Source organism: Marmota marmota, unplaced genomic scaffold, assembly GCF_001458135.2.
Source record: "Marmota marmota marmota unplaced genomic scaffold, marMar, whole genome shotgun sequence".
NCBI lineage: Eukaryota > Metazoa > Chordata > Mammalia > Rodentia > Sciuridae > Marmota > Marmota marmota.
Window position 1 is genome coordinate 6,583,101 of NW_026000076.1, and position 11,361 is coordinate 6,594,461.

The 11,361-nt window shown below is 37.0% G+C and overlaps 1 protein-coding gene and 1 long non-coding RNA gene across 10 annotated transcripts in view; one reads left to right on the forward strand and one right to left on the reverse strand.

The window, feature by feature from the left end:
- Evi5 (ecotropic viral integration site 5) overlaps positions 1-11,361 on the forward strand; it is a 205,605-nt gene that overhangs the window by 86,702 nt on the left and 107,542 nt on the right. For all 9 annotated transcript variants that reach the window (XM_048814448.1, XM_048814446.1, XM_048814445.1 and 6 more), the window contains one exon: positions 8,068-8,128. In XM_048814448.1, coding sequence (XP_048670405.1) covers positions 8,068-8,128 — 61 coding nt within the window. The remainder of the gene's footprint in view (positions 1-8,067; positions 8,129-11,361) is intronic.
- The window catches only part of LOC125620126, an 80,082-nt gene that overhangs the window by 48,147 nt on the left and 20,574 nt on the right, over positions 1-11,361 (reverse strand). The gene's annotated exons all lie outside the window — the stretch shown is intronic.

The following is an 11,361-nucleotide window of genomic DNA, read 5'->3' on the forward strand; positions in this document are numbered from 1 at the left end:
CTGGGCCTGTTCTGCCGGTCGGTCGCAGGTCTGCCTACCTTGCGGGCGCGGGTGGCGGTTCTGCTCCGCCCCTACTCCAATTGGGGTTACGTGACTACCACGCCGGCGCGCTGCTGGGCCTGTTCTGGGTGTGGGCGGCGGCTCTGCTCTGCCCCTCTGGCTTGATGACAAAGTGAGAGAGACTCGGGTGTTTGTGACTCACTTTCTTTACCAGGAGACCAACTGTTTCTGTCGCCGCTGGTATCGATAAAGTTCTCTCCTCCGCCGCTTTCTGATGACATCAGATCTCTGCCATGTTGGTATCCCATGGGAATGGCAGCATTTCGTTCCCTTTGCCGGGTGACCAAAGCAACGGGTGAGTCCTGACCGGCCCTCACAAGCCTCGTCTCAATCCTGTTGCCACTGCCTATGAAGGCTCGGTTGGTATTTACCTCCACAGTATTCAGCAGGACCCGGACCGAGAAGCAGTTTCCGCGGGTTCTTTAGCCCTGGGTCAGAGCAGTTCCAGGAGCTGGAATTCGGCCGCTCCATGCTCAGTGTATGTTTTGATAGGAGCAGGCTCCAAGAAGCAGTTTCCGCGGGTTCTTTAGCACTGAGCCTGAGTAATTTGTTTGCGAGACGCAGGCGAATGGCAGCCTGAAATTACCTGTTCTATGGCTGAATGAGCTGCGATCAGTCGAAAACAGGGATGGTGACGTCAGCTCTCCAAGATGGTGGCTGCTGGCTTCCTCTGTGGTCTGACCGGTGTGGAGAACCGAATTGGACCGCTTCCTTCCCCCGTCTCAAACCCAGAATTCAGCACTGAGCTCGGTGATTGCACAGCTGGCAGAAGCCCGCAGAAACCCGCAGAAACCGCAGCGCTGTATCTTTGCATTGCTATCTCGTCATTTCCCAGTGCGCGCCGCAGAGTCTAGCCGCCGTGCGATTTGCTGAATAAGCAGCGTGACCCTCCGTGCGGACAAATCTCTCGCGTTTGAGCCCCTGTAGCTGATCCTTGTGCGATGGAAATCCTTCCTCTAGGTTTTGGAGCACCCCAATTTTGCTGGAAATTCCTAACAAGATAGCTTTTAGCCATTCTAACTCGTCATTCTCCAGCACAGTGATGCGGTACACAGGGGTAATGCACTCCCTTCGCCGCCATGTTCCGGCATCCTTCTTTATTTTCTTTTTTTGATGTTCTAAAGTTTTCTTTGTAGAGGTCTTTCACTTCCTTGGGTAGATTTAGTCCTTGGGGTGTTTTTGTGTGTGAATTTTGTTTGTTTGTTTGTTTTGTGTTTTGTTTTTTGTTTTTGAAGCTATTGCGAATGAGATTGTTTTCCTACTTTTTTTCTCAGCAAATTCATTATCGGTGTATGGGAAACTATTGATTTCTATATGTTGATTTTGTAACTTTGCTGAATTTGTGTATTAGCTCTAAAAGTCTTCTGATGGACCTTTTTGGATCTCCTAAGTACAGGATCATGTCATCTACGAACAGTGATCATTTGACTTCTTCTTTTCCTATTTATATCCCTTTTTTCTCTTGCTTAATCTTCTGGCTGGAATTTCTAGTACTTTATTGAGTTGGAGGGGTGAGAGTGGACATCCTTGTATTTTCTAGGATTTTAAAGGGAATGCTTTTAGGTTTCCCCCATTCACTGTGACTTTGGGTTTTTTGTATGCAGCCTTTATGAAAGCTCCTTCTATTCACAATTTTTTTAGTGTTTTTATCATGTAGAGGTGCTGCATTTTGTTGAAGGCTTTTTGTGCATCTATTGAGATGACTGTGTGTTTTTTTTGTCCTTAGTTCTGTGTAGTGGTGGATTACATTTATTGATTTGCCTATTTTCATCCTTACAACCCTGAGTAAAACCAGCTAGATCATGATATACTTTAATATACTGTTGAATACAGTTTATTTAAGGATTTTTGTATCGAAGTTCATCATTAGATTTGTCTGTAGATTTCTATCCTTGATATGTCCTTATCTCGTTTTGGTAGGAAGGTAATATTAGCTTCATAGAATGAATTTGGAAGTGTTCCATCCCTATTTCCTGGAGTAATTTGAGGAGCATTGACATTAGTTGTTCTTTTCCAGTCTGGCAGAATTCAGCTGAAAATACATATGGTCCTGGGCTTTTCTTCTTTAGAAGGCTTTTTATTTCTTCTTCTGTCTCATTCCTAGTTTTTCATCTGTTTAGATTTTCTGTCTTCTTGATTCAATTTTTCTAGGTCATATGTGTCTAGAAATGTATCTATTTCTTTTAGGTGTTCCAATTTTTTGGAGCGTAAGTTTTCAAAATAATCTCTAATGATTCTCTAGATTTCTGTGATATCTCTAGTGATTTCTCCTTTTTCATCTCTAATTTGATTAATTTGGATCTTTTTTCCTTTTGGTTAGTTTGGTTAAATGTTTATTAATCTTTGTTTTATCAAAGGACCAACTCTGCATTTCATTGATACTTAGTATTTTTTTTTATTTTCAAAGTTCATTGATTTTGGCTCTGATCTTAATTATTTCCTTCTTTGTATTGGTTTTGGAATTGATTGATTCTTATTTTTCAAGGGGCTTGAAATACATCATTAGGTTGTTTATTTGTGATCTTCTGGTTATTTTTTGTAACTCCTGATTATTTTCTGTAAACCTTTGCAATTTAGTCTGAAGTAATGGGTAGTCTCGAAAGCAATGTAACACCAGTAGAGGCATGATCCAAATCAACATCTTAAAAAGACCACTCTGGTGGTATTGTGCAGAAAAGACTTAAGTTATAAAACTGGCAGTGGAGAGAACAGTTATGCTAATAATTTAGACAAGCTGCAATGAAGTTCTAAAAAGCAACACTCAGTGGAGGAGGAACAAATTGACTTTACAGTGGAGAAACCTGGCAGGCAGTATCTCAGTCAGCTGATCCAGATCTGTTGAGAGTTTGTACCCATTTAACATGACATTTACTCTGTGGTCTTCCCAGAGACCCATAACTTCAGTGTAATCATGCGGAAAAGCATGAGACACATCCCATTTGAGAAATATTCTACATATAACCTAACTCAAAACCATGAATCTCATCAAAAAACAAGGAAACTCTCAGCTTAGCCGGGTGTGCTGGCACATGCCTATAATCGCCAGCAATTTGGAAGGCTGTGGCAGGCAGGTTGTAATTTTGAGACCAGCCTTGACACTTAGACCCTATTTCAAAAAATAAGAAGGGCTGGGGATATAAGGTAGAGCACCCCTGGGTCAATCCCCAGCATTGCCGCCCCATCGCCACTGCCCCGCCACTCCCCCCCCCCAAAAAAAAAGGAAAGAAAAGAAAAAGGAACTGTTACAGTCAAGATGAGCTTAAGGAAACATGAAAACTAAATTTTGTGTGGTATCCTGGAACAGAAAAAGAACATTAAGCAAAATCTAGGAATGGATTTTAGTTAACAATAATATATTAATATTGGTTCATTACATGTAACAGTGTACCATGTTATAATAGGGGAAACTGGGATGAGGTACTAAGTACTCTGTACTGTCTTTATAACCTTCTTGTAAGTCTAAAACTGTTCTAATATTAAAGCCTGCCTCATGTACTTACTGAGACCCTCAGTAACTTTGCAAGACCGACCGACCGACCGACCTACCTTCCTTCCTTTCTCTCTCTCTCTCTCCCTTCCTTTCCTTTCCTTTCCTTTCCTTCCTTCCTTCCTTCCTTCCTTCCTTCCTTCCTTCTCTCTTTCTCTCTCTCTTTTTTTTACTTCTTCTTTCTAGATACACATGACAGTAGAGTATATTTTGATATATTATACATGCATAGAATCAGTATAACTTGTTCTAATTAGGATCCCATTATTGTTGTTGTATGTGACATGGAATTACACTGGTTGTATATTCATGTATAAGGATAGGAAAGATATTCATTCTACTGTTTTTTGTATTTCCATCTTTCCATCCCCCCTAACTTTCCTTCATTCTTCTTTATTTGTCTAATGAACTTCTAATCTTCTCCTCCCTTGTTGTGGCCCAGCATCCACATATCAGAGAGAACATTTAGTCTTTGGTTTTTTTGAGATTGTCTTATTTTACTTAGCATGATATTCTTCAGTTCCATCTGTTTACCCACAGAGGCCATAATTTCATTCTTCTTTATAGTCAATATTCCACTGTGTATATATACACCACATTTTATTTATCCATTCATCTGTTGTAGAGCACCTAGATTGGTTCCATAGCTTGGCTATTGTGAATTGAGTTGCTGTAAACATTGAAGTGGGTGTGTCACTGTAGTATACTGATTTTAAGTCCTTTGGGTATAAATCAAGTAGTGGGATAAGTGGGTCAAATGGTGGTTCCATTCCAGGTTTTCTAAGGAATCTCCATGCTGCTTTCCAGAGTGGTTGCGCCAATTTTCAGACCCACTAATAATGTGTAAGTGAACCTTTTCCCCCACATCCTTGCCAACATTTATTGTTATTTTTTCTTTTTGATACCAGGAATCAAACTCAGGGACATTCAACCACTGAGCCATATCCCCAGCCCTGCTTAGTGCCTCAGTTTTGCTGAGGCTGGCTTTGAACTTATGATCCTCCTGTCTCAGCCTCCCAAGCCTCTGAGATGAACAGCGTGTGCCACCATGCCCAGCCTTTACTTGTATTCTTGATAATTGTCATTCAGACTGGAGTGAAGTGGAATCTCAGTGTAGCTGTGATTTGCATTTTTGTAATTGCTAGAGATGTTTGAACATTTTTCATACATTTTTTGACTGATCGTATTTCACAGTTCCTTAGCCCACTTATTGATTGGGTTATTTTTCTTTTGTGTGTGGGTGTGTGTGTATTAAGTTTTTTTTTTGAGTTCTTTGTGTATCTTGGAGATGAATGCTCTACCTGAAGTGCTGGTGGTAAAGATTTTCTCCCATTCTATAGACTCTCTGTTCACGTTGGTTGTTTCCTTTGTGATGAAGAAATTTTTTAGTTTGATACCATTTATTGATTCTTGATTTTACTTCTTACACTTTAGGAGTCTTATTGAGGAAGTCAGTTCCTAAGCTGACATGGTGTAGAGTTGGGCCTGTCTTTTCTTCTAGTAGTTGCAGAGTCTCTGGTCTTTTACTTAGGTCTTTGATCTACTTTGATTTGACTTTTGTGCAGGGTGAGAGATAGAGGTTCAATTTTATTCTCTACATATGGATTTCCAGTTTTCCCAGCACCATTTTTTGAAGAGGCTATCTTTTCTTTTGTTTAATGTTTATTTTTTAGTTTTAGGTGGGCACAATACCTTTATTTTTTATTTTTATGTGGTGCTGAGAATTGAACCCAGTGCCTCACTCATGCCAGGTGAGCGTGCTACCACTTGAGCCATATCCCGGAGCCCAAGAAGCTATCTTTTCTTAAATTTATGTTTATGGCTCCTTTGTCTAGCACCTTTGTCTAGTATGAAATAACTGTATTTGTGTTGGCAGGACTCTGTTCCATAACATGGTGCCAATACCATGCTGTTTTTGTTACTACAGCTCTGCGGTGTAATTTACTGGTATTATATGCCTCCTGAGTCACTTTTTCTCGCTAAGGATTGCTTTGGCTCTTCTGGACCTCTTATCTTTCCAAATGAATTTCCTGACTGTTTTTTCTATTTCTGTGAAGTATGTCATTGGAATTTTAATAGAGTCACATTAAATCTGTATAGCACTTTTGGTAGTATGGCCATTTTGACAATATTAATTCTGCCTATCCAAGAACATGGGAGGATAAGACCTTTTTTCCAAAATAAAAAATAAAGGAACCTTTTGTAAAATACCCAATACAAAACAAATAAACAAACAAAAACCCCATTGTCTTTGGAAATGAAGAAGTAATAGTGAATTTTAAAGCATTGTTAGGAGGTTGAATTGAACATGTTTGGTGACTGAATTGAGAAGCAAGATTAAGTGAAGACTCTTAGTGTTTTGTTTTAGGTGGTTGCATGAATAACAATGACATTTTCACATAGTACATAACAATCAATTACTTCAAAGTAGTTGTTTTCAAAGGCTATATGCTAATTTCAACAGTGCAGCCATTGTTCAAAATATTTTGCATCTCCTGGAATCTTTTATAAATTACTTTTCATACCTTAATGAGAGACATAGTGTTGTAGCAGTCAGGGATGTGTGAGCTTAGGCAAGTTTTTATGTCTCAGAATGAGTGTAAAAACCTATAACAAGTTGCTGTTAGCTAAGTGAGATGATGGATATAGTTAGAAAATAGGTTTTTGTCCTTTGAGGAGGAATTTGATCTTTGCAACAGTTAAATTATTTCATGCCTGATCTGGTTAATATTTGCAGTAATTGGTTGAGAACCAGAAAAAATTAATTTGATGGGACTAGTTTTTGGTGTATGTATACATATATAATATATTATTTATATAATTAATTAATTTATATATAAATATATATTTTTATATATATTTTAAACTGGGGATTGAATCCAGGGGTGCTTTACCACTTAGCTACATCCTCAGATCTTTTTAATTTTTAAATTTTGAGACAGAGTCTTGCTAAGTTGTTGAGGCTAGGCTTGAACTTGCAATCCTTCTCAGTCTCTTGAGTTACTGGGATTTCAGGCATGAACCACCATGGGTGGGATTGGCCTATGAAATTTTTAAAGATAATTTTAGAATTATAGAATTAGATCATTTTAGAATTATAGTAGAGTTGGTAAAATAGCTTATTAACTTATTTGTCATGTTTTACTCTCCTTTAGTCAGTGACAGTTCTTTGAACTTGTGATCCTCCTATCTCAGCCTCCCAAGCCTCTTAGTCTTTTCTAGAGACAGGGTTTCTCTAAGTTGCATAGGCTGGCCTCAAACTTGGGATCCTTCTGTCTCAACTTCCCGAGTAGCTGGGATTACAGTTTTTTTCTTGACTTTCATAACCTTAATACTCCTTTTTCTTAAATATTTACTTTTTAGTTTTAGGTGGACACAATATCTTTATTTTATTTTTATGTGGTGCTGAGGATCAAACTCAGTGCCTCATGTGTGCTAGACGAACACTGTACCACTGAGCCACAACCCCAACCCCATAACCTTAATGCTTTTGAAGAGAGCTTGGCAGTTATTTTGTAGAAGGTCCTTCAATTTGGGTTTGTTTGATGATTTCTTTTACTTGAGGTATATGCATTACTAGGAAGAAGTCCAAAGAAGCAGTATGTCCGTCTTACTACATCTTCACAGGGACACATATTCAGTTTGTATTACTGTGATTTTAGCCTTGATCAGTTAGCTCAGGTGCTACCTACCAGGATTCTGTACCATGTATTTACTATATTCCCTTAGTAATTACTAAATATTTTGAGAAATATAATTTAAGACTGTGTAAACCTTGGTCACTAACTGATCCACTGGTATTTTTTGCTTGTGGCAGTTATTATTGTGACATTCTAATGATAAATTTTGTATTTGCCTCATTCCTTCTATAGACATTTTTAATTGGAATTCTTCTATAAGGAAGAATTGCTCCTTTAACCTTACCATAATTTTTTAAGTCAGTGCTAGTGTTAGGATTTTTTGAACAGTGCAGGTGTGTTTTAATTTGAAGGGAATTGGTAGTTGGTTCTTTCATAGGTTTAGGGATGAGTTGAATTTGTCAACTTAGTTTTGTGTTTGGTACTTTATGTATTTCACTTTCTAAACTTTACTGTAGTATGGCACTTATTTTTGTCATTTGTAAGTAATTATTGGTTGGTTGGTTGGTTTATTTTTGTAGTAGGGTTTGATCCCAGGGTGCTTAACCATTTAGCCACATCTCCAGCCCTTTTAAAAAATTCTTTCATTTTGAGACAGAGTCTCACTAAGTTGCTTAGGGCCTCACTAAGTTGCTGAGGCTGGCTTTGAACTCCTGAGCCACTGGGATTACAGGTGTGTGCCACTGAGCCTGGCCAAAGTGATCATTTGTAAAACTCCATGTAACTCTTCAGGTGATTTTACTCATATCAAGATCTCAAATTATAAACTGAGGAAAATTAAAATTGTATTTTATGTTAATATGTATTTTTAAATTTTATAATCTAATAACTACTTTTGAATGAAAACATACCTTCATTTAACTTTTTTTATTTTCTTCTTAGGCTTGAAAAGGAATACACCACAATAAAAACTAAAGAAATGGAAGAGCAAGTTGAAATTAAAGTAAGAATTTCAGAGCTTTTTTAAGTGCTGAAGACAAATTGAATTCAATTACTTAGCAATAGATATTAATTATATTGATGTATGGTTGCCATCTGCAGTAAATTTAGCAATGAAGTTTTTATTTATTTACTGACCATCCTCCTAGGTTATAGTTAAAGATAGACAAAGGTAGGATTGTACGACTGAAGTGGCTTTATTCTAGTGGTACAAAAGAGTAGCACTTCCTTTTTCCTAGATATCTTGGTGATTACTTAGAGAGAGTGAGCTCCTTGAGAAGATAATTACATTCCATTTAAGAATAATTGTAAAAGGGTAGAGAAAATCATCTGTAACACATTATGCTCAAGCTAACAGGATCATAATCTACAGACAAACTAAATAGAACAAATCATTACAGTAGAACTAATTATTGCTGTCTTAAAGTGCAGGAAGCTTTGATCAGTGAATTTCTTTCTTCCCTAAGCAAAGTTATTTATACTTTTGAACTACTTCCCTCCAGGATAACAGATTTTTTATTTAAAGGACATGTAAATAACCTGCATACACTCTAAAATTCTTATTTGTACCTCCTGTAAGCCTAGAAGGGTCTTAGTTGAGGGTCTTTGGCATACATCGTTGGAACTTTCACTTTGAAAAACTTTGGTGGTTTTTATCTTTTTTTTTCCTTTTTTCAAATAAAGTACTGTGGGTTGAATCCAGGGGTGCTAAGTCATGTCCCAGCCCTTTTTATTTTTTATTTTGAAACATTGTCTCACTAAGCATAGGGATTCACTAAATTGATAAGGCTGGCTTTGTGATCTTCCTGCCTTAGCCTCCTGAGCCACTGGGATTAATAAGCATATGCCATGATGCCCAGCATTGGCTTTTATCTTGATGCTACAGTAGGGGGATGATGAGTGGAAGCACCAGTTGCATACTGTGATCCAGTTTCTAATCTTACCCCACAAAAATATAAAACAACTTTTACTGGGTGACTTCTTCTTTTTCTTTATTGAACAAATTTTTGTTTTTAAACAGAAAAATAAGCTTTAATTTACAACAAATGCCAGATTATACAGTGAAAAACAATGTTCTTAGTTTTCTATACTGATGGAACGGTTCCTACTAAATGGAAAAAAAAGCCATAATTTATATTAATAAATATAGTACTCTGTCTCAAAACATTTTACATGATTATTCACAATATTAATATAATAATGTAAGGAATCAGTCATTCTATTTTTTTTTTTTTTTTGGGGGCGGGGGACTAATGGGGATTGAACACAGGCGTACTTAACCACTGAACTACATCCCCAGCCCTTTTTACGTTTTATTTAGAGACCGGGTCTCACTAAGTTGCTTTGGGCCTCTCTGAGTTGCTGAGGCTGGCTTTGAATATTTTATTTTCCTGCCTCAGCCTCCTGAGTAACTGGGATTACAGGCATGCACCACCCAACCCAGTGAATCAGTCATTCTTGAGGTTAAATGTAACAGTAATGAAAAAAAATGCAAAATCTAACAGATTACATCAAAGCTTTTGTTACATCAATTAGAAAATGCTAATTTGTTAATAAGTATAGACAAAATGACAAAATATATAATAATTTAAAATGTTACCTTAATGATACATAATGAACATAGTAAATGTCAAAAACCTGTGTGCATATCTGCAAACATCAGACTTCAAAAATACAATTTTACGGGCTGGGGATGTGGCTCAAGCGGTAGCGTGCTCGCCTGGCATGCGTGCGGCCCGGGTTTGATCCTCAGCACCACATACAAACAAAAGATGTTGTGTCCGCCGAAAAACTAAAATAAATTAATTAAAAAAAAATACAATTTTACCACCTAAGCATTAATGTGGTGCTGTCTAATTTGAAAATGTATATATTTAAGATTATCCTATGTATCAGTTATAAAGTAGCACTTAATATGTAGTAAAAATTAGGACATAATGGAAAGAATAGTTGAAAAAAATAAACATTTGACACCTCCTGGGACAAGTAGCTTTGATGAAGTTTCTCACCTTCAAACTATGTCCCAGTCAGGGCTCTGCCACTGATTAGCTATATAGCTTTGAACAAATTACCTATCCTCCAAGCCTCAGTTGCTTCAACTGGGTGACTTGTTTTTTTAACTTTATGTTTGATTGTGTCTGTTTTTGACTTTGACATGGGAAGACATCAGATGATCCACACCTGTGTACAATTCATTAGCTGTGTGTTGAACCTTGCTATAAAATACTTCTTCCACTCCACAGCACTGTTTACAAGGGAATGGATTCTGTTAAACTCCTCTTTTTTTTTTTTGCCTTTAGTCTTCCTCAAAAGCGGTCACTCCTATTTTCTTACCGGAACTCTCTCTCCTCCCTTTTCTGGATGACTTATTTGCACTTATATAACCTATTGCCTATCAATTGGAAATTGATAGTTCTACATTTTTCATAGAGAAAAGAATGGATATATTGTTGTGAACCATCCTCCTTGTTCTTGTCACCCAAGCTGCTGCTCTACCATTTGCTTTCTTTTTAGGTACCATGAGTAAGGTTAATATTAAATCACACCCTGCACTTCGGCCTACTGAAAGTAAAAAGTCATCCTGATGAGTGTGGAGAGTATGGGTTATCGAATATCATGAATATTATGAACTACAAATTAAGAATCTGAGGATGGGGAAGCATTCTATTCAGTTTACCATACTATGTTATTAGGGGAAAAAGATCACAGTTTTATTATGAAAAATCTTTGCTCTTGAAGAATTGTCTTATAAAATTAAATCATGTGAATATAGAAACACCAATAACATTTTCAGAAAAAAAAAGATCCTGAGCAGATGTTAGCCTATATTTGTGGTTTTTTTAAAAAAATATCTTTTTTGAGGGGAAAGTTGTAGTTCATAATGCCTCACAAAATACTTCCGACTACAGTACTTCATTTGTCTCAGGCAAATGACATGAAATTGTTTATAGAAAAAAAATCTGGGGGAAAGAAGAGTTAAAAATGTTAGTGGAATATATCAGGTAAATAAAATATGCTGGTTTTAGAGGTAGTCTTTTTTTTTTTTTTAAGTAGTCTTACTTTTAACTCTTTCTTACTCTTGTGTCATTTTCATGTCTTTATTTCCACAACCCAATAAAGGACAAAACTGGAACAGTTTTTGAGTGTACCTTTTTTTTTTTTTTTACTTTTTGAGTTTATCTCATTTCTAACTTGGACCTGACCACAGTTAATGTTCAGATTAATCTTTTCTTATAT